General features: G+C 50.3%; 1 protein-coding gene across 1 annotated transcript in view; it reads left to right on the top strand.

Moving 5' to 3' along the window:
* The window catches only part of PTH1R (parathyroid hormone 1 receptor), a 136,703-nt gene that overhangs the window by 106,136 nt on the left and 6,572 nt on the right, over positions 1-23,995 (top strand). Inside the window, exons 5-9 of the mRNA XM_019529715.1 lie at positions 4,217-4,311; positions 6,119-6,305; positions 12,824-12,977; positions 20,622-20,682; positions 22,206-22,272. Of these exons, the coding sequence (XP_019385260.1) occupies positions 4,217-4,311; positions 6,119-6,305; positions 12,824-12,977; positions 20,622-20,682; positions 22,206-22,272 (564 nt within the window). The remainder of the gene's footprint in view (positions 1-4,216; positions 4,312-6,118; positions 6,306-12,823; positions 12,978-20,621; positions 20,683-22,205; positions 22,273-23,995) is intronic.

A 23,995-nucleotide genomic window follows, 5' to 3' on the forward strand; every position in this document is an offset into this window, starting at 1 on the left:
GGCGGCCGTCCCTGGGGCCGGGCCAAGCCATGGCCTTCCAGTTCCCCGTGCATGTGGGTGCTAGGAAGCGAGGCCCTTGGCAGCACTCGGAAGGACACAGCAATGCCCCTTTAAGCACCACCGAGGCAGGGCAAAGCTCAAAACCCCCCACTGGTGCAGGACTGGGGACGTGATACAAAAGCATCAGGCTTCAGGTCCTTGTGCTCCATGCCCAGGCCCTTTGTGGCTTGTCCCCACGCCGTCCATCCGGCCCCCTGTTCAGCGGCGATGCCCACCTGCCACCAGCCCCCGCTGGCAGCCTTTCCCACTGGTTAGGTTTTCTGCATCTTTATTGCTGCCCCCACCCCACCTTCACTCTCCCCGCAGATCAAACCCATTCTCTTCCTCCCAGGTCTTGCTTCTTTGCAGTGACCCCCACAAAAGGCAACCGGGGAGACCACTGGCGAGCACCGTCTCATCCCACCCTGGGACCCTCTGCTCTGTCTTCATGCACCTGGTGGCTCTTCTCGGACATGCCGATTGTAAGCCCTTCGGGGCAGAGGCTGCTTTTTCACTTTGCCCGATGGAGTCGTGCCCTGCATAGGCATCATGGGGCTGAAACAACCCTTCTAGTCCCCAGTTCCCATCCCATTGCATGACATCCTTGTTGCTGAGAGGCAAACCACGTCTGATTTGTGGCCTGTTCCCGGCCGGGTTGTAAAGCCATGGTTCAGGTGTGTGGCTATGAAACGACTGCCGTGTCGTGTTTCCTGTCTCTGAGCAAACACCACAATGCAGCTGAGGCTTCCCAAACGACAGGCTGAGATCTGCTGTTGCAGAGCTGCTATTCCCATGCCGTTTTATTGCGGACATTAAGACCTTTGGGGCTTTTCTGAAAACCCCAGTTCCTGGCAGACTGTCATTCTTAACCAAGTCATGGCTTTTATTTAAAGAAATGTGCGGCGGTAGCTGTCATTCCTGCAGAGCAAAGCTTTGGAGTGGGAAGGCTCAGATGAGACAGCAAAGGGAGCCCCACCGTGAATATAACTTTGCTTTTAAAACACCGGCTCCAGGTATTTGAATGCTCCTGGCGATGCGTGTCTGGAGCTGACTTGCAGAAAGCACTAGGCTAAGCTCGTCCTGTATCAGGAAGGAAGGATGCTCTGGGGTGTGCAGCTTGCTGCACTGGAGTGCAAGAGCCCTTGGGTCTGCCCTTGCCTTCTGGCCAGGTAAAATAGCCAGTGTCCTGCTTCCTCCTGAAAGAATAGGGATAGATGCTCTGCTGAGGAGGACTATGTCAGCAAGACTGGGACTCAGTATCTTGTCCCTGCCTGCCCTGAAGAACCTGTGGCTCTGCATGGTGGCCGCAGGATGGGATGAGATCTATGAGGAGGCCAGAAGGTGCCCCAGAGCTCTCCCCGTCGCTCGCTGAGCCCTTTGCAAGGAGGGAACCAGTGTCCTTGCACTTTTCCAAGTGCTAGGATTAGAAGGAGCCTAGAAACACGCTGCCCTGAGGGGACGGAGGACGTGGCGGAGGGGGCCACACACTCCTCTCCCCTGGAGCGGGAGGGGAAGGTGTGCAGGGCGTCCCTTCCAAAGCTACTCTGGGCGTGGGAGACTGCTCCTGGGGCACGTGTCCTCCGTACCCAAAGCCCCTCCGTACAGCTCGGCCCTCGGCGACGGGACTGGGGCCTGCCTCTACAGGGCCACTGACCTCCTAGCTCTCCTCTCTCTCTGCCATCCCAGAGCCTTCATCTTTTCCCATGATGCCGCTGTGCTACTGAAACCAGCTGCTGTTTCCAGAGGTTTGCATGTCCTGTGCTTGCAACTGAGTGTGTGCGTGTGTGCATATACATATGCATGTACATAAATATGTGTGTATATATACACTTTTGTGTATCCACATACATATCTATATACACATACATGCGTGTGTACACATACACATGCATATACATATATACGTTTGCATGTGTACATATACATATGCAGATGCATATCCATATATATGTGTGTTTGCACATACATCTACATATACACATATATATATACGTGTGTGCATTCACACGTATATGTACATAGACATCGACATATACCCATACCTGCGTGCATGTGTGTACATGTACATATACATATGCATATACATATATACATGTGTGTGCATTCACGTGTGTACATATACATAGACGTGTACACATACATGTGTGCATGTGTACGCATGCATACACATATGCATATACTTATATATACGTGTGTGCTTTCACACGTGTATGTACGTAGACATAGACATATGCACATACACGCATGCATGTGTGTACATGTACATATACATATGCATATATATATAAACACACGTGTGTGCATTCCCGTGTGTGTACATATACATATACACGTGTGCATGTGCATGTGCATGTGCGTGACACCTCTGGACCACCGTTATTTCAAAGATTCTCTGTGGCTAAACCACGCCTCGTAGCATGTTCGCCAGCCAATCAGAGGGTCCCTCCCGGTAGCACACTCCCTGCTCCTACAATAGAGCCGTTGTCTGATAGGGACATGGATGTTTCCACTTAAAATTCTGAATGGGGAAGGGAAAACTTTTTGTTCTGCCTGCCATCGTAAACCTTCTGGTGCTAGAATCCATTCTTGGAGCGAAAATCTTCCTACACGAGCCTCGGGGAGACACGCCCTGGTGTCGGGGCTGCCCGGGTGCCCCCTTGGTGATGGGCAAGGGGTGCTGGGCCTCACCTGGGCCCCCCTTTTTCGAAATGCGCAGTCTGCTGGTGTCGCTTCTCGGCGACTTGCTGCAACCACTGCTTTATTTTTTCAAATAGATGAATGCTGGCAGGCACACCACTCCACCAGTGGAAACCACAAGGAAGCGTTCCCAGATCGGGGATTCTGATGTAACAGGGCTGAGGTTAACATTCCCGTGTGGCATTGCTAGCCCTAAATCAAAATCAGAGCTGTCATCCTGAGCCCAGCGTTACTAATGTTATTGAAACTTGGCCGGGAAGAGGGGAGGGCTGAGCAAAAAGATGCTGAATTGGTTGGTTTCTTCTGAGTTTATTTCTTGGCAAAGAAGATGAAAGCGCCTGTGGAGCTGAAATGCTAGTAGCTGTTTTAACCCTGCTAAAGCTGATATTCTTGACATGTTCCTTGCCTGGGAATAAGCCTCCAGTCATCTATGGGAAAGCTGACTCAAAAAGAAGGGTTTTTGAAGCCATGGCTTCCTAGATGTTTAAGGTATGAGGTACCTAAGGTCACCTAGTCTCTGTCCAAAAGCAGGGTAGAGTACTACAGGGATGTGTAGTCTATCATAGAGACATAGAAAATGAGGGTTGAAGGCAGCTCAGGAGGTCACATCTAGTCCAACCCCTGCTCCAAGCAGGGCCAGCCCCAACTACATCCTCCCAGCCAAAGCTTGGTCTACCCAGAGCTGAAACACCTCCAACGATGGAGACCCCACCACCTCTCTGGGTGACCCACTCCACTGCTTCACCACCTCCCCAGTGAGAGAGTTTTTCCTAATATCCAGCCTCAACTTCCCTTGCTTCAGCTTGAGCCCATTGCTCCTTGTCCTGCCATCTGCCCCCACTGAGACCAGCCCAGCTCCAGCCTCTCTGCAGCCCCGTTGTGGCAAGGTTGTTGTGGTGAGACTTTGCAAACGGAAGTCACGTGTGTGCAATAGAGATGACAGGTCACGTTGCAGGGGAAGATGTTTTCTCCTAGTATCTGCTGGCCAAAATTTCGTCTCTCTCCAGGAGTTCGTGCTAGACACCCACCACCCTGGTAGCACTTCAGAGTAACCTGCTGAGCTAAATCCCACACATCCTTAGTCAAGCAAAAACCTTAAAGGAATGGATGTTTTGTCTGAATAGGCCTGAGTAAGAAAATCATGATTTCGCCACGTCTCATGACTTGCCTTGGGGTCCTTTGGGATGAAAAACGCTACCAAAATGCAGCGTATACTGGACATGCGAGGCACCGGCTTAAACTCTGAAGCACCTGCAAAGACTCCTGGCAGCCCTAGTGTCACTAGAAAATCACGTATTGTTGTCCACCAGGTCCATATAGTGATATTGCTATAATCATCCCCCACACTCCTTTGATCCGTGGGTTTATATTCTCAGCAAGTACAATAGCCTTCATCCCTATGTGGCCAGCACCGCTGTGTTACCTTGCCATGGAATTAATTCTAAATTGGCATCTATTTTTCCCATCATTTGTGCTGCAGGAGGTCTTTGATCGTCTCTATGTGATTTATACTGTCGGATACTCCATCTCCCTGGGCTCCCTGACAGTGGCTGTCCTTATCCTGGGATACTTCAGGTAGGCATCTGTTTTGAGCTATCGATTTCTTATCTGGAGGTACTTGGGTTTTCAGACATCATGAACCTGCTTTGCGTGTGCATCTCCTCCGGCTGACATGGAGGTCGTCTTAGTTGTGGGTCGTGCCCTTGAAACAAAGATGGTGTGGAGGGTTGGGCACAAGCTCTCCCATCCTGCAGTAAATGGCCTGTGTGGAGAGAGCTCAGCCCTGCGTGCAACAACCTAATGCTCCTATTCGTACCAGGGGTGAAGTCTGAATGAGTCCAAGCCCTGGGGGAAGAGCAGCAAAGCTTTTCTGATGCCCTCGTGTTCCTAAGAGCATGCACCGGGGGCAAGAAATGGCTGGTAGCCCCTAGATGAGGAGTCCTCCAACTGTGATGGGGACGAGCTTATAGAGCCCGCTCTTCTCTAGGGGTGGTGCTCACACCTGCTGCCTGTGGTCAGGGATGGAGACTGCCAGGAGGGAACTGGCTGGAGCGCGTCACGCTCAGATGGAGGGTGGCTTCTTTCTCGGCTGGCCGCGGCGCATCACGACAGCCGCCGCGCAATGCAACTTCTGCAGCGTCTGCAAATGAGCTCGCAGGCACCGCTGCCCAAGGCTGAACCATAGACCCGGGAATTAGACAGGCAACCTTTGGCTTTTCGAGCATGCAGACCTCTGGGAGGGCAAATTTCTTAGCCCAGGCAGTGGAGAGAACCTGTGCGTGTAGGTCTGATGTGCACCCAAAGCAAGACACTGGCCTCGGCACTGTGGCACCCGTGCTGTGTCGTCCTCCATTGCAAGGCCTCTTCCTCCTAAATGCCTCATTGTCTATCACAGAGCAGGAAGGTTTGGTAAAAAGCTTTAGTGCTGTAACTCTCCCCGCCACAAAGAGAAACTCTGAGGATGCTCACATCTCGCACCCCCCGGCGCTGAGCAGTTCTCCTCGCTGCTGTGTCGCTGCTAAAGTCGGAGGTTATGGTGGGAGAAGCAACAGTGCAGGAGCAGCACCCTCCGGCTCAGCTCACCCACCTCTCCGCCGGCCCACAGCCCGATCCGCTTGCATGAGACACCGAAATGTATGCTGCCATCAAAGCTGGGAGATTTCAATGGATATGAGCTCACAGCCCCTCTCAGCACTGCCCTGGACAAATAAATAATATCACCCCTCCCATGGGGACAGTGCTTCTGAGCTACAGGATCTCAAATTGCTCGGGGGTCTTTTATTCAGGGACCAGCCCACCCACTGCTGCAGGGCTGCCACGGCTGTTTTGGAGCCCTACTCCCGGGTCCTGGGGTCTGACAATGCCACAATAGGAGGTGTCGTGGAAACCGCGGAGGGGAGGCAGCCAGATGGGATATAACTTCTAACCCAAGATGAAGTTTTTCCCATGCACGGGGACTAACACCCTTGTCTTACCAGACCGCCAGTGGCCGCCCATCCCGCTCTTTTTCCAAAACCGGGAGCAAGTCATCTCAGGCACCACCGAACCCCACCTTGTCTTTGCCCAGAGCATCCTTCCAGGTCCTACCACGAGGCTCGTGGCACCTTGTGGCTCTTTTTCAACCCTCTGCCCAGTCCCCCTGAAGACGGGGGAGGACCAGTTGAGTTTCCCAGGGTGAATTTGCATTGTAACGGGGCTCTGACTCTGGAGCGGGTCCACGGCAGCCACGTGGTGCTGTTGGGAGGAGGGGTCCCACCGCGGGGCAGAATCACTTGAACCCACCAGCAACCGGCAGCCAAGGTGGCTTTAGGGAAGCACAGGTGAATCTGGCCCGTGCCCAGGTGGACTTCCCACCTTTTCGCCCTTTTGTTCTCCCGCCCAGGCGTTTGCACTGCACGAGGAATTACATCCACATGCACCTGTTCGTCTCCTTCATGCTGAGAGCCGTCAGCATCTTTGTGAAGGACGCGGTCTTGTACTCGGGGTCGTATCTGGAGGAGATGGAGCGCATCTCAGAAGAAGACCTGAAGTCCATTACCGAGGCCCCCCCAGCGGATAAGTCGCAGTTTGTGAGTATTGTGCCTTCCTGCTCCTCTCTCCCTCCTGCGTATCGCCTCCCGTAGCACCCCGAGGGTTGGAAGCTGTAGACTTTCATGCCTCTTCCCCTCTTGGAGAGCTTTCTCTTTCCGCTACCGCCCACGCCACCCCATGTCCCACACATACAAGTGCTCGTACACCTTCTCTGCTCACCAGCCTGAATTCAGTCCAGGGTTTATGTGGGTCCTAAAGTCCCCTCTGACCTATCTGATCAATGCAAATGGGACTTTTATTTTCTATCCATGATCATTGCAGGGAATATCAGGGCGGGGGTTTTTGCCCACCGCTATTGCACAGTTTCCCAATGACAGCAGTGCCCAGGAGAGAGTCTCCTCTCTAGTCCAGAAGCGTTGCTGCCTCCATCCGTGTATCAGTCTCACAGCGCACACTTTCCTCTCCGGTCCGTAACGCAATGCTTTTCCACTCTGCCGTTCAAAGCAAGAGCTGTCAGACCTGTGCCCTCTGACTGACATGCCTGCCTTTCCTGGACGCGGCGCTACGTGACTTGGAAAGCCCTCAACTCAGCTCTGAGTCCAGAGAACAGAGCTGGGAGAGGATGTAGGCTTTAAGCTGGAGCCGTACCTCATTAAACATCTCACTTTGCCGCAGTTTACAATGTGTTACAACTTACTGCTCCCATTACGATTTAACAACCCTGGCTCGGATGGTGAAACACATGTTGGAAAGGTGCTTCGCAGCATTGGATGCCATTAGAAAGAGAGGGGTTGTTGTCGTCCTGGCACGTTGAAACCTGCTACTCCCACTGTTGTTGGCTGCTCCCATTTTAATGCATTATTCTGATTATTAGTAGTAAATGCAATGGGACAGATTCTGTCTGACTTATTAGATGCATTAAAGCCCCTAGCCTACATGCATCCAATACCTGCTCCCAGATCCCAACAACCATATGTCCTTCCATGGCAATTTTGGGGTCAGGGATCAGATCCCAATCATGCCGCTACTATTTTCCAGAGCAGGAGAGTCCGGGATCATGATCCCAGATGGCTCCCCTGCACCAGCAAGTAGAAAGCAGGGTGCCTGGTGAACTGGTGCAATCCCAGAGCTGCTTGAGGGACCACACTAGGCTGTTGAATGTGCTTTGGTGCTGTCCCAGGGCTGATGCTGCCAATCAGTTGATTGGCGGTTCCACCCCTGGGACCACGCTGGAGTCAGCCATCGGGCTGCACGACCGGGACCCGTGCACACGTTCAGTTTCAGGTGCGATGGAAACCAGCCACACAAATATTACACATAGTTTGCAGCACAATGTGGTGGTTTATTTCCCTTTCTTCCTCCCATTCATGGCATGAATGTGTGGCCAGGCTGGCATTAACTGGTTACTCCCACCTTAAGTGTAACATCTGCCAGAGGTCTAATTGAGAGTCCATTTTCCAGCGCTGGAGCAGAGTGGAACAGAATTGCATGTAGGTGCCTAAGTCCGTGTTGATAAATTGGAGAGTCCAGTGAGGGCAATGGGAAAGGTGGGCACAACTTGTGAGAAGAGGCTGAGGCAACTGGGCTGATTTAGCCTGGAGAAGACGAAAGAAAGGCCTTACACTCCCGTATCTAGGCCAGGTCTGCCCGCAGTCATTGCCGTGCCTGCAGCTCGTGGCCTACTGGAACAAGCATTGCTCTAGGTGGCATTGGAAGCAGTCTCCTTGGTGGTAACGTGGAGCTCAGCAGGAGCAAACTGCCCAAATATTAGCTCAGGAGACTTCTGCAGCCCACACTGTCTTCCCTGCTGCCACAGCTAGACTACCCCTGAGCTAGCTAGCGTAAAGCAAGCTTGAATGTTTAAGCTGTGTGGTCACAGGAGTGCTTTCAGTGGAGCTTATCCGTAGTTCTCTCGCCATGAAACCAGTGTTGCTCCACTGAAATCTTTTAAGGGATTCAGTTTGGCCAGGTTTAGGAGCATTCCCCCATCCCTTGGCTTTCCAAACTGCAAAGGGGCATTTCAGGATTATTCACCACAGTCCATGCATTGTCGTAACCCACTTTGCAGCATGTATCATGTCCCTGCCGGCACCCGATCCCTGGAGAAGCTAGGTTTAGGAGCATCCCTCCACCCCCTGGCTTTCCAAATTGCAAAGGGACATTGCAGGATTATTCACCATGGTCCATGCATCATCATAACCCGCTATGCGGTGTGCATGATGTCCCTGCCCGCACCCAATCCCTGGAGAAGCTAAGTTTAGGAGCATCCCTCCACCCCCTGGCTTTCCAAATTGTGAAGGGGTATTTCAGGATTATTCACCATGGTCCATGCATTATCATAACCCACTATGCCATGTGCATGATGTCCCTGCCCGCAGTCGATCCCCGGAGAAGCTGAAGAGCCTTATGGGTTTAGTCTGGAAAGCCACCAGCTTGGCTCTTGGAGTCAAAGGCGGCTGCCATCACGTTGGCTCAGGGCCAGCCCATGCCGTCGACAACAAAGACGACGTGGATTTTGTGATGTTTCTGTAGCAGTCTGGGCACTCGTCCTTCCAGATCCATCACAATGGATAGCTGGGGAGGGAGGCTTCATTTTGTGCATCTCAGCACTTCAGCGGCATCTCCTGTTCAGTGGAATTCAAAAGCAAACCAGTGAGGAAGTGGATTAGCACTGATTAATAACTACCTTTTGTTTCCAAATGAAGTGGCAGCTCTGCAGTTACCCCCTCAGCCGATGAATGTGTGGGTAGACAGCAATTTTCTACCAATATAGAAGTTACCACTAGAACGGGGTTGGTGTTGGGGTTTGGGGTTGTTGTTTTTTTTAATTTATCTTTCCTTTTTAATTTTTCTTTTTGGCCACTGCTTTTTCTCTAGCAAAAAAAAGGGCATTTCTTAATTGATAAAAGTCACCAGCTTCATAGCCGAGCAGCCTGGGAATTCCTCGCTTCGAGCACAGGATAAGCGGCGGGGCAGTTTTGTGCCTCGTTCCCCGCGGCAGCGACGTGGTTTACTGCACAGCCCTCCCAAAGCAATCGGCAGGATTGCTGCCATGGCAGGATCTGTTTGCAGTTTGCATGAAAAATCAGTCTGAGTGAAGCATTGGCGGAGGGAGCAACGGAGCAGCAAAACGGACTGGGGGGGGCCTGGGAGGAAAAATTTGTAACGAAAGGCTGAATGAACTAGGGGTATTCGGTCTGAAGGGGAAAAAAATAAGGCGGAGGAGGGATTTGATCAGCTGAAGGGTGATTAGCTGAATCCAAATAGCCGAAGGGTGATTCCAGAGAGGATGGAGATGGGCTCTTCTCCGTGACCATGGGGGACAGGACTAGGAGCAATGGCCTCAAGCTGCATTAGGAGGTACTTAGGTTGGAGATAAGGAGGATCTTCCTGACTCTGAGGGTGGTCAAGCACTGGACCAGGCTGCCCAAAGAAACTGTGGACTCTCCATCCCTGGAAGCTTTCAAAAGCAGGTTAGACAGAAACTTGGCTGGGCTGGTTCAATCAGGGAGGATCCTGTGCTGAGCAAGGGGCTGAACTAGATGCTCTTGTGAGGTCCTTTCCAGCCCTGCTTTCTTGTGATCTTCTGCTAGTCCACGAGGAACAATCCTGCAGTGACAGGGGGATGAGATTGGATGCCCCCCTCCCATGCTCCTCATTATCATGATCATCTACAATGCCAGGGTCATCACATCATACATGGATTAGTGGTTTTGTAACTGTGATGGTCTAGGGAATATGTGAGAAGCAGGATTTTTCAGGTCCTATCTTTAAGTGGATCCATTATATAGTTGGGAGAGATGCTAGACATGCTTTCGGGCACTAAGTGGCCTTCCTCAGTACTCCTCGGGCCATTTTGTGCCCAAAATCTTGCCAAGCCTGTCTCCCAACTCCACAGTGGATTAATTATGTTTGGAATGAGGAATAATTGCTGCATCTCCAGCGGTAGATGTGGTAGGTAGTATGTGCAAGGCAGCATTGTTCATGAGGAGGTCACGGTCCCTTGGGGCACACTCAGACAAGCAAGAATGGGCAATATGTGCAGACGGGTCTGCACGCACCACACGTGCAGGCATTCCCCATGCTGCTAATTTGTAGCACACAGGGTTTTTTGACACTGGGAGATCAAAAAGACCTATATCTAAAAACAGGGAGGCAACATGTGCCACCCAAGATCGAAGCCTGGCCAGTCGGAGCCGTGCTCCAGATGCCAGCCAGGCTCCCTGCTGCAGGATTGCTGTGGCTGCAGCCCCCGGCGGTCCCCAGGACTCCAGGTAAGACTCCTGGGACCAGCCCAGGTGCTGGCCCTGGCCTCCCTAACCCCACCTGGGGCAACATGGTGTACCAGAGCACGTGCACAGGTGCTCTCTAGAGACAAATAGAAGCAGCATACATTGCAGCCTTCAGGGTCTATCAGTGTCAGTGTTTCCATCTCCCTGACTGCATGTCCTTCAGTACTTTGCTGAACAGTGAAGGCCTTAAGCTCTTGCTTACATGGATTTGCTGAATCAGGGCCCAAGGTTGAGGCTGGATTTTCTAAAGCACTCGCCTCCCAATATATTCAGGTAGGAGTGGGGAGCACCTTCGAAAATCTGACCCGCATGCTTTTGCAAATCTCTCGTCCCCACCCAGCTGAAGGTGCAAAGTAGACTCCTGTGAATAGTAGATCCGGCAGCTCAGTAGCTGAGCAGGGAAGAGAATTGGCTTTGAGGTGACCTAGAGAAAAAATATTAGTTTTCCACGCTGAAATGAAAACTTCTAAAAACCACTTGGAGACAAAGAAAGCATTTTGTTTCACCCAAAACCCTTTTTTTTTTTATTTCTCATTAGTCCAAGTCATCCTAGGAACAAAACATCCTTCCAAATGAAGCGCTGACATGTTTCTTCTCAAAAGTTTCCAAAACAAGCTGCTCAGGCTTTTTTTTTTAACCTTTGTAGCCATACGCTTGCTGTCTGTGGATGGGTAATTTGTGGTTGCACATTTGCTTCTGCAGTTTGCATGCACTAAACAGCTACTGATCCAGTGCTAAGTCCAATCGATCCAGTCCTAGCCCCCTTTGACTTCCACAGAGCCTCATTTGCCCTTGCCAACGGCTGTTTGGTTCCTTCTCAGCACTGCCAATGTGCCATCTCCAGCCGTTCACTTAGGTTCATTAAGTGCCGCCTGCTACTCCACCTACTCTCTTGCTGTGCAGACAGAGTGAACCTGTCTGGGTTTGCAGTCGGAGCGGCGTGCTCGCGGACGGTTCAGTGCTGCACACCTCCTGTGTCTATGCCGTCAACTTGCACACGTGATAACACCATCCTGCTGCTTGTCTGCCTTTGATAAAAGGCTTCCCCTGCATATCCTGAACATACAGGGCCTCTTTCACACGGATGTAATAGAATTCCTGTGCTGGCTGAAACAGCGAGCAGTCTGCACACACCCAGAAGTCAATGCATGTAGGTGCCGGCAGCGGCTGCTGATCAGCGCTCTGCTTCTCTGAGTCTGTGGCACAACTGTAGTTCAAGCTGCAGCAAGGGAAGTTGAGGCTGGATATTAGGAAAAGCTCTCTCACTAGGAGGGTGGTGAAGCACTGGGACAGGCTCCCCAGAGAGGTGGTGGACGCTCCATGCTTGGAGGTGTTTAAGAGCCAGCTAGACAAATCCTTGCCTGGGACGATGTAGCTGGGGCCGGTCCTGCTTGGAGCAGGGGGCTGGACTAGATGTGACCCCCTGAGGCCCCTTCCAGCCCTCATTGTCTATGAACCTATGACGTAAAAGCTACAATCAAGCACCAGCCCAGGGCCCTGGGATGCACATAGCAAACTCTATTGTGTCATTTTGCAGACTCCCCTGCTTTACCATTTCTGCTTCGGCTCACCATCTCGTGCACCGCAGAGCAGTTCTCTAGGTGACTAGAGTGGGGTAAATCCACTGCAACTCATTAACTCCAACCAAACTCAGAGCCAGTCCACGAGCTCCAAATGAGGTCCTACATCATTCAGAAAAAAATAAACTGGACAATAAAAGGGGGCTAATTGCAGAATCGTGTGCAATACTCCTGGGATCTTCCAAGAGATGTCATCTCCTAGCAGATTTCATGAGCTGATTCCCAGCCTACGGGTAACCTTTATCAGCCCGACCATCAGCAGGGAATAAGCCAACCTAGCTCCATTCAGCTTAGAGAGTTTCCACCAAATGACACCCCAGCCCTCTATGGCGGCGGTGTCCCACATCTCGTTCATTAGAGCAGAGCCGGCAGGTCTTGGCTGAGCTTGGGGCCCGTGCTGGTTGGTGTTACACAAGAGCATCTCAAGAGTGTCTCTGCCCCAAAGAAATAGGGGCACAGAAAGGACGCAGCAGATTACTTGTTGAGCTAGGTCTGAAGCCCTTGTCTCCTGGACCCTAGCCCCTGCTCCTTGCTAAGGAAGACCCCCCGTAGGACTATGTATCCCAGGCTTAGCAGCCTTTCCAGCTTGTTCTCTAGCTCACCAACTTTGCTGGTTTGGGTGGGCATTGGTGGCTCTCGCACCCTGCTTTGAACCTAACTCTCTTTCCTCTCTGGTTACTCCAGGTGGGCTGTAAGGTAGCCGTTACCTTCTTCCTTTACTTCCTGGCAACCAATTACTACTGGATACTGGTGGAAGGTCTCTATCTCCACAGCCTGATCTTCATGGCGTTTTTCTCAGAGAAGAAATATCTTTGGGGATTCACGTTATTTGGCTGGGGTAAGTCACCACCGCTCTCTGCCGCTGGCTGGCCTACGGCACGCAGTCCTCTCCGCTTGGCAGGGGGTGCATGCAAGGGCTGAGGAGCGGAGATGGAGAGAGGAATGAAAGGCTGGGGGAAGGGGCAAGCACTTGCCCCCCCCCATACTTGTTTGAGTACATGAGCAAAGGAAGACTGTTCAAAATGCTCTCCACAGCTCACAGCCCAATTGCAACCAGAAAGACCTCTCAAAGGGCTGCGAGGCAGGATGTTGAAGCTTCGTGGTCCATCCTCCAGCTGTACCAGGTGGATCCAGAAAGTGCCTGACCCACCTGCGCTCTCCCTGGCTTACCATCATCCCCAATCCCCTCTGTAGGGCAGGGCACACGGGGCCATCCTGAGCTGGGGTCAGCCACCTGGAGAGGTTACTGCCCTCCTGAGCAGGCTCCACAAACCCCGCCTGGTCCCATCACAGCTGAGGCTTGCCTGGTGGTAGGGTAATGGGTTGGTTCGTTTGCATGGCTACTTACCAAGAGGGTCCTTGACTGGCCTCACCGAGGGGTGCACAGGGTGTGTGTGGAACCTCTTGGCTTGTAGGGACCAGTCCTATAAAGGCATCTTCCAGTTGACTTCATTTGCAAAGGGCACAAAATCCACCACTCAGACCTGCACAGGGCAAATGAGTGCCATTGAACTGCATAGGGGAACACCCTTTTGCACCAGCTGGATATCTGAGCCAGGTGCTCCTAAACCTCTCATCCTGGGGGTATTTGACCCCAGTGGTCTTTTCCTGCCCAAGGCAGCAGGGCTGGATTGGATGATCTCACAAGGTCCCTTCCAGCCCTAAACTTCTGTGATTGAAATGGCTGGAGAAACCAGGAGGACATTGAAGGTCCCTGTATGCACAGAACCTCCCTTCCTCAGTTGATCTGAAATACTCAGGATGCTGGTTTTCTTGGGCAGTCGAATGCCCGAATGAAGACCTTGTAGTAAACCAACTCAAATACTTGGAAAAATTCTTCCTTGCAAGCTTTCGGGTGCAAATACCCTTCATCAAGCTGAGGAAGCATCTGCAGTTGGTGTGTGCTCTTCCTGGATGGAATGAGTAAAAATGAATGAAAGAAATAGGAATGAATGAGAAATGCTTCCTCAGCCTGACAGAAAGGGTATTTGTACCCAAAAGCTCGCAAAGAAGAATTTTTCCAACTATCCGAGTTGGTCTAATAAAAGATATCAGACTTACGCAAAGACCCTTGTCTGCTGGTGTCCTTAGACTGCCACGGCTACGACCTACACCCCTGAATGAAAACCTGCAATTTGTAGGGAAACCGTTCCTTTTTCCCCCTTGGAGCAGGGCATGAGGGGCGGGATGTGGGTGCAGAAGAGCTGTCATTAGCGGACAGCTGCTTAGATGCAAGTCAAGAACGCACTCTTGTTGACATCTGGCAGCAGCGCTGGTCTGACGGGGCTAGGCGGGGAGTAGTGAGGTGTGTTTCATTTGAGGGCGAGGTAATCGCTGCCTTCAAGTGTCTGAAGGTGTCAACGCTACAGGAGAAGAGGAAATGTTTCAGGTGATCCACAAGGGCACATTACGGGGAATAACGGGGTGTGAGTGAGCAGCGGAGCAGGAAAGCATCTTCATAGCAGTGTCCATGACACTGTCTCTCGAGGGAAAGAGAGCAGACCTATATTTTAAAATGCAAAGCCCAGAAGAATGTACTGCAGGCACCGTCACGATTGGCAGTGTATGCAGTTGACCTTTTCCCCCTATGATTTATATCTGAATGGAAGTCCCAGCTAATTAGATCCTCAGTCTACACAGTGAGACAAAACTGGTTTTCCTCAGCAAAAGGTTGCACATGATGCATTACCCCAGGGCCGTCTAAGTGGCGGCCTATGAGTGAGTTAACTGCAACCCAATGGGGTCATTGGCATGACTCTGGAATCCAGGAGGCAAACACCGCTACTGCTTATCTCCCCCACCCCCTTGCTGACCACCGAATTTGGGGTCTTCATTTGCCATTGGTCAGAGGCAGGGGAAAAAAGTGGAGCTAGTGGCAGTGGCATTCATGCCCTGAGCTCTGGAGTCATGTTGATGCAGCAGCTTCATCAGTCATACCAACCAGCCACCCCCTCTGCCCCTGCTACTGGCAATGGCCAGGTCTGGTGGCCATATGTTATGGCCCAGATCCAGCCAAATGAATCAGGCACCTCTGCACTAGCCAATAGGATCCCAAACAGGTCATCATGGGACAGTTCTTATGTGGGCTGGTTTGGGGCTGAGAATTATTTAGATTCAAGGTATATAAAAACACTTGGCTACCTAGAGCACATTGCTAATTGAGTCTTATGTATATTATATTGAGGGATAGGGGCAAATTTATCTTGCTGCCTGTTATTAAAATTAAACATGTGGTAAGGAGCAGATCTAAGGAATGATTTCCCAGTGCAAATGCTGAAAGGAGAGAGAGGCAGTAGAAAATAATGCTGCATGTTCAACAAAAATAAAATGTTGTTCATAATGCTAAAGAGGCTGAACAAAAAACAGTTAAGTAGACATCGGTGCCTTTCATTAATGCTTTCCGGCCACTGCCAAAGTATAATCATCTTATCAAGCAGACCACAAAGCCAAAGTCACACCTGTCACAACACTGATTGCCCATTCAGTTCCAAAACTCTGTGGTGTTTAATTAAATGCCTCTGGAATGAGAACACAGGATTTCTCAAGTGGCATTTGGTTTTGCTTTCTTTTGATTAACAAGATAAAATATGTGTTTGTGCGTGTGTGTGTGCATGTGTGTGTGAGCTTTGATTGCTTTGATAACTTTTGGGCACCCAGTTGGAGACCCCAATCCAATGCCTATTGAAGTCAGTGGAACAACTCCAGTTCTCCAGCAAGCGCTGAGCCGTCCCCACGCCGCAGCGGTGACTGATATGGAACTGGTGATAAGTAACCATAACATTCACATAGATACAGAAGAGACTTTTGCCCCAAGATCTGAGATTCGTTGCTTACTTAACCATAAACATCTGAGGGCTTGTGCTATTCTGGATATTTCCAGGAAAATAGATACATGAAAAAAAAAACCCTTTCACCATAAAACAATTTATTTTCAGAAGGCTGGCAAAACCAAAGCGCTCAATGACTCTTTCTGATGTCACTTCCAGAGATTTATCTGTAGGAGACTTTCCAGTCCACATCCTGGTCTGGCTTAAGTCCATGTAGCTGTATTGAACTCAATTATGGAGCGCCTTCGTCCTCCTTGAAGCAGAAAAGATAGAGCACCGAATACAGGCAGAAGAATAATAATAGTGGCAATAAATTCCCCCACACTCTTCTAGTTCTCTGCAACTGTTGAAGAGAGGGAGTCTGGACAGGTCTTCAGGCATCATACCTGACTGTTTCGGCCAGAATAAAGATTTCACTTGCCAAACTCAGAAAGGAGGCAGTGAAGCTGACCTGGGGGACACCTACTTCAGCTGTTTGTCTAGGTATGCTTGAGACTGATAGCAGGGCAGAGGGGCATCCCTGGGCTAGCTCCAAAGTCTCATTTGTGAATATGGCACATACAGGGCATGTCTACACATTCATTAATGCACCTTAGATACTGCACATTTAGTTTAGTACTTGCTTAATAAACTAATAACTAAATGCACAGTAACTAGAGTGACTGCGCAGTAGCACCGGTGCACGGTCATTTTGTGATGCTTACTGTGCATTAGCCTAATAACACTGCACGGTGGGCTATTAGCATGGTTTGTAACCGCCACACTATTGCGCAGTGTTATTAGACTAATGCGCAGTAAGCGTCTCATGAAGACATGCCCACAGAGGAAGAGTAGGCAGGAGAGGGTTGTGTGTCTTGGTGGCAGACTTCAGGGCATCCAATGCCCCCACGATATACAGTCTCACGCCACCACTGTTGCCCCAGCTGTCAAATCTGATATCTCATCTCATAAGAACATAAGAATTGCCATTGACTGGGTTGGACCATAGATCCATCTTGCCCAGTCTCTTGTGTCGCACCATGGCAGAGCACAGATGCTCATGGGGACAGTGAGCTGGGTCTGCCCAGTGGTTTTGCCACTGTTCCTCTCTCACTTGCAGCCTCCAGCATACTGGCCGCCTATACACACGCAGAGAGGCTGCTGTGTCATGCTGTAACTACAGTGCATCAGAACAGACTCGATTAATCGAGTCTACTGAAGTGTGGCAATTACCGTGCTACACCAGACTGCAGCGACATGTGTATCAGCATCTCCGCACTGAAAAAATGGCAGAAATGGCTCATTCAATGATCATTAGTTAAACACCCCGCCACGACTTTTTAGTGCGGGGATGCTGATACACATGACACTCTGGGCACTTTAATTAAAGCGGCTCTTGGAGCCACTCTTGGAGCCACTTTAATTAAAACTCCACCCCCATTCCCAGACCACATGTATAAATGCCCTTAAAGTCTAGGATGCTCTGATTCAGAGGCCGTGCCTCTCGATCATATGGTCCATAGTCCCTTTCCTCCAAGAATGTGTCCAGTCCCTTTTTTGAATCTGGCTAAACTCTCAGCATCCCCCACATCTGGTGACAATGAATCCCACACTGCGACGACACACTGGGTGAAAAAGAACTAACTGCCTTGCATCCATTTTCAATTTACCCCCCGCTTATTTTGTGTTGTGACCCCTCGTTCCTGTGTTGTGAGAAACAGTCAATACTAATCCCGGTTGACTTTCTCTTCACCTCAGCGTGAACGGTATGTGGGTGTTAGAAGAAATGCACACGTGTGTGTGTGTATGTACCTAGATAGATAGATAGATAGATAGATAGATAGATAGATAGATAGATAGATAGATATGCATGTGTGTGCATGGCAGGAGGACACTGGCCGTTGGTCACCTCTTTGCAGGAGAGAGGGGTGGGGGGAAGCACCCTGTCTAGCATGCAATGCTCACACCTTCTCCAGCGGCAGGGCAGACACCTGACTTTATAGGACCTGCATTGTACACACTGTGTGTATTGACTGGGCATGCACAGCGCATACAATGTGGATACTGTAGAAGTCAATGACAGCACCCAGCGGAGCTCTGCCTGCGCCATGCTGGCCCTGCATGCAGGAGGGTGTACGCGCGCGTGCATGAGAGCTCCCCACTCTTGGTGGCTTTGCCAGCTGCAGGGACCGTCCATCCTTTGTGCCACTCACTCCAACAGAGACTTGCAGGCTGACTTTGCAGCCACAGTTTCAAGCCTGGCTTCTTCTTGGGGTTGGTGTTTTTGGATACCCCTCTTCTGATGCCTTGGGCTTGGTTTTCAGGGCGTGCAGAGCACCAGCTGGTCCCAGTGACTCTGCTGGGAGCTGCGGGTACTCAGCAGCATTGACAACCAGGGCCAAGACTTCTCAAGTCAAGCACCTAAAAACAAAGGCACCCCAAATGAGTGGACCTAAGGTGCTGACCAGAGCAGGTCATGAAGGCCAGGGAGGACAGCTGGGACCCATCAGAAAGGATACAAAAGATCATGATCATGCAAACGGTGCCCTGTTCCCCCGGGACGAAGTGGAGGCAGAGGTGGTTGAGAAATGGGTTGAACATGCAAAATTATGTGCATGTCACAGTAATTTCAGTGACATGCATTTTAAGAGACCCTTTTTTTTTCATTTATTTGAACCGTGTTGCAACATGTTTAGTGAAAAGCTTTGGATTTGAAAATGCTCCTTTTCAAGTACTTGGGGTTTTAATTTTCCTGCCTTCTCCTCAACCCCAGAGTTTTCTGCCCCTTGCCTCTTTCCCATGTACTCTTACAGTTTTGCCCTTCAGAAAAGGGCAGGGGAAAGAGGTCAAGTAAAAGAAGTATTATAGACTCAAACTCTGCTCTCTGGTTGTATCTTCCCTTGAAACAGATGGAAAAAAAATATCTTGTGAAAGTCTCCGTGTGTGTGAAAAGATGCGGGGGTTTTATTTAATAGATTCTGTTTGAAAAAGGATGCAGTTTAAAGCTCAAGTACCAGTTCTAGAGTAAACTAAAGTAACTTCACTGCAGCTTGTAATGGTGTAGCTGAGGACTGGCCCAATACTTTGCAAGTAGGCATTTATTCAGGTTTATTAAAGGCTGTGCCTGTCTGATCCAAGGTCTGGTAAAAAGGTTCTTCTTGACTTCTTTGACTTCTTATACACCCGTCTTACCCTGGGTTCAGCAACCAAATAATTAAAAAAACACAATACTAGATAAAAGCATGAACACCCACATCTCTAAAATGAAATACAGCCCAGGTTGCCCGCAGTCAGACAACCAGTTCTTTTTAACATCAGCTATTGGTTGTAGTTGTAGAGCTGGGTATGTACAGCAGGGTAGAAATGCATCCTTCTCATAAGTCCTTATAACCAGAGGAGCTCCAAGAGCATTGAATGTGGTCAAATGTTGCATTTTTTTATGATTTTTTCTACTCCAGTAAAATTTAGAGGCTCCAGCCAAATTCCCAGTGCCCTTGTGCTAGGTGCTGTACATTTACAAATGCCCAGCGAGCTAGAAGCACGTGCTTACAATTAAACATATGCTTCTGTGCTTGCTTGAATTGCAACCCAGAGAGCTCAGAGTCCGGGCAGTGTGTTTATGCCGGTCGGTGAGAAATGTCTTCTTTCTTCCTTTTTCCTGAAAGGGGCCATTTTATTACCATTTGCAATACCTGGCATGCATTGGCTTGGTAAGGGGATCACATGCAAGCAAAGCAGATTGCACCCGGCAACAGGATATATTCAGCTCCCCGGCAGGATATATTCTCCCACCTCTTGGAGGGAGAAAAAGTGCACGTCTCATGTAATTCCCTGAAGCCAGTTTGATTTCAGCAGAAATAAAGCGGCCCTGGATGCTTCACAGTTATTCAGCGGTGGGCCTCACTTGGGTTCATTCATGTGACGGGTTTCTTAAGAGGCAAAGAGCTTCTCCACCCCAGACCAAGAAAATCTCTTTTTGTTTCAAGGTGATCTGAATGTGATGGGTAAAATGTCAGGGTGTTTCAGTGCAGATTCAAGACCCACCCCTAATTATTCCAGTGGCTTCTCCATCACGCTCCTCCTCTTCCCTTCATCTCCTCCCTCTCTTTACCTGGGAGAGGGGAGAAGATGGGGTAGGCAGTGTGCTAGATGCCTTGGCCAAGGCATCATTTGTTTTCTCTCTCGCCTGTCTTCCCTGGTCACATTAGAAGTTCCTTGGGACAGAGACCATCTCTTATTGTGCATAAAGACAGGGCACAGACAGACGGGGGTCACTGTGCCAGGTGCTGGTCCTAAATAGCCCACTGTGGCCCTGGATACAAATCCCCCCAGAAACCTGGAGTAGTTGGATTCACTGTTCTGCATCAGCCACCAAATACGAAATGGGGATCTGAGACTAACCCCAGGTCCACGTGTCCTTAAAGATCAGGGTGGGGGGAAAGAGCAGGAGAGACCAAGCCCAGCTCTGCTTTGCAATGGTCCTGATAGAAGACATTGCCTGTCAGGGCCTTCCCTGTGTGCGGGCTTCGCTGACCTGGGACAGGCTCCAGGTCGGGTGTCCTGCACAGCTGGGATGATAAGGAGCAACCAGAGGGCCCTTCAGTTTGCTCCGGTCCTCTCCCCTCGGGTTGAGCTCGCTCGATGCTGGTCATTCACGAGTGCTTTCTTGTTTGCAGGTCTCCCTGCTGTATTTGTCATGGTGTGGGCCAGTGTGAGGGCCACTCTCGCAGATACCGAGTAAGTCCTGGCTGGCTTCTGTCTTGCTTTCTCCTCTCCTTGGGCAACATCTTGGCTGCGTTGTTTTGGAGCAGAAAGGTTTGCACAGGGGAAAGGAACCAATGCATTGAGTTTTCAACTGATCTCAAAGGCTCAGCAGTAGCAGATTGCACCAATATGATGAAAGGGGGGTAAAATTCACTCTGTAATTAGACATGGCCTATGCAAAGCTGTCCCATACAGCTTGCTGAACCCTAGGATTCCCCACCCTTGCCAACACCGCTTACCTCCTGAACTCACCCAAGAGCAGGCTGGGATGGTGGAGTCTCATCCATAAGACTGGAAACAAGACTTAAGGAGTGTAAAAGGGGTGGCACTGTGAAAGCTGTAAAGTAAAGGTGCCTAAACATGAACAGCGAGGCTGCTCCGATGTGCTCAATGAATGGCTCAATTAATCGAGTCTGCGGGAGCGTGGCAATTACTGCGCTCCAGCGTCTCTTGTATCAGTGCCCCCACACTTCAAATGGCAGGGGCGCTTTAACTAGAGCCCATCGAACAAGCTTTAGTTCATACACTCCCACTGCCATTTTTTAAGCATGAGGACACTGATACACGAGGTGTTCTTGGTGCTTTAATTAGAGTGGCTCTTTTAGCTGCTCTAATTAAAGTGCATCACCCACCCACATGCACACACACACACACACACACACACTCCTAGAGCACGTGTATAAACACCCTAATATTTTAAATGCATTTAGAACTGGGCTCCATTGGCAGGAGCGGTGCCAGCAGATCAAGGGAAGTGATTCATCCCCTCTATTCAGCACTGGGGAGGCCACATCTGGAGTCCTGTGTCCAGCTGTGGACCGCCCACCACAGGAAGGATGTGGACAAGCTGGAGAGAGTCCAGCGGAGGGCAATGGAAATGGCTGTGGGGCTGGGGGACAGGACTGGTGAGGAGAGGCTGAGGGAACTGGGCTGACTGAGTCTGCAGAAGGGAAGACCGAGGGGGATTAAATAGCAGCCTTCACCTCCCTGCAGGGGGGCTGCAAAGAAGATGGAGCTGGGCTGCTCTCAGTGGGGGCAGATGACAGGACAAGGAGCAATGGGCTCAAGCTGCAGCAAGGAAAGTTGAGGTTCAATTTAGGAGAAACTTTCTCACTAGGCAAGTAGTAAAGCACTGGAACAGGTTACCCAGAGAGATGGTGCAATCTCCATCCATGGAGGTTTTGAAGACCCAGGCAGACAAAGCCTTGGCTGGGATGATGTAGTTGGGGTCCGTCCTGCTTGGAGCAGGGGGTTGGACTGGATGTGACCTCCTGAACATCCTTCCAGCCCTCTATTTCTATGATCTGTGACGAAGAATAAATGGTCACCATAGCCAGAGATGCCTTCTAATTCCCTCATAACTGATGGGTCTGGGGCCGGGATGGGCCTGTTGATATGCAAGGATTGGACCATCCCATTTCCAAGTCTGAGCAGCAATCAGGAATGTCTCTTCATCCAGATGTGCACTTGCTGATGTGGTGTCCATGTCTCCCCAGGTGCTGGGACTTGAGTGCCGGCAATTTAAAATGGATCATTCAGGTGCCCATCCTGGCAGCTATTGTGGTGAGTACAGGCTGGCATCCACCTGGCATGAGCTGTGCATGTAGGAGCCATGTCGGCTTTTGTTTCTGGGGGAAAGACTTATCATGCTTCCCTGACCCCAAGCAAGGAAACGAAATGATGGCTTATGTTGGGTTTGGCAAAAGTGACCAGTGATTTGAGAGGGTGCTTCAGCTTGTGGAGCATGCTCCTATTAGAAGAGGTCTCCTTCAGTGTGGGACTTAGGGTCTTTATCCAAAGCAAGCCTTTGTACTGGTGCTGTTTGCTCATCCTGAGTTTCTGCTCTGGATCCGGGAAGGACCAGGAGTGTCCCAGAGATCGGTTGTTATGGGAGAGGTCAATTAAGCCCCATAACAGTCAATATTGGGCAGTCCCTGGTGTCCTTCACCGAGTGTCAGGGAAGAGCGGTACCGTGTCCCAGACGGCACATCAGAGCAAACCGAGGTTATGTAAGGGGCACCCACAAGATGCCAAAATGGCCCGGTTATGGAAAGAGTTATGGAGCTGGGGCTGCTCAGGCCACGTAGTCACGCTTGTCTTCTCTGGATCAGGGCCTTGGTTCTCCTGGGAAATTGGTTTCAATCCATACCATAGAAAACATTTTTGTCTCTTCGCCCTCTCTCTCCCTTGCTTCCCTTCACAACTCTCTCGTGATAGGCAGCCTATTTTCCCGACCTTTCCATCCTAGTCTCTTCTGTGCATTCACGCACCATGAGCTGGACCCTACTGAAGCCAATGGGAATTGTACTCCTGACTTCAGGATGCTTCGGACGTGGCCCTTTGGGACTCTGTTCCCCCTTATAAAAGAGGGAAACATTGGAAACAAACCAGCGCGGGTGGGAAGAGAGTCAGACCGTCGGCCGGCAAATGCCAGGAGAAAACCTCCTGCAATAAACAGGCCGATGCACTTCATTAGTCGAGGTGGCATGGGGAGCTTTTTTCTTTGTCCTCAGGAAGTCAACTTGATGGAAAGTCTCCACCTGGATTAAGCCATTCATGACATGCATTGGGTGAGGAGCGGGGGAACTAATTGCCAAGACCACACAATGGTCACTGGAAAATAAAAATGTAGAGAAAGTTCAGCTAGTTCAGGTGGCTGATTGCCAGCAACCTCATTGCCTTTAATTTAAAACCTAATTAGTAGAAGAGACAGAGCCAAATGGAGACTTGTCCCCAGTAAAGATAATGTTTCTCCAGGAAGCTCTGCCCTGCCTGTGCTCTGCTTATTCACAAATGCAACTATTTATCATGCAAACATATTCTGCAGGTCATTTCTGTTTAATCTCAGCAGATTCCTCCTGCACACTTGGCTGCTTCCTCTATTCCCACACTGGCTTGTCGTACATTTCTGGACATCATCTTGCATTTACTGTATCTGCTTGCAGTGAAATTTCAGCCAAAGGAGCTTAAAAGCCCTCCCGTACCTTGGCAACTTGGAAGTCACTGAGTTATCTGGAGTTCTTTCAAGGGGTTGTTCATATTTTAGGATTCATAAGAGGACTTTCCTTACTGACTTTGAACTGTGTTCAGCTTCTCTGGCAAATGTCTAATGAGATCCAGGAAGCTGATGCTAGGTAAAAGGTAGGTACCGAGTTTGAACGGTGAAGGGAACTGAGCAGCCTACCCTGGCGTACGGTGGAGACTCCGTCATGGGACATGTTCAAATCAAAGGTGGTTGTCTTTTGAACAGATCTGCTTTGTCCAAGCCAGAATGAATGCAGAGAAG

This window comes from Crocodylus porosus, unplaced genomic scaffold (genome assembly GCF_001723895.1).
Source record: "Crocodylus porosus isolate Cpor-Errol unplaced genomic scaffold, CroPor_comp1, whole genome shotgun sequence".
Lineage (NCBI taxonomy): Eukaryota > Metazoa > Chordata > Crocodylia > Crocodylidae > Crocodylus > Crocodylus porosus.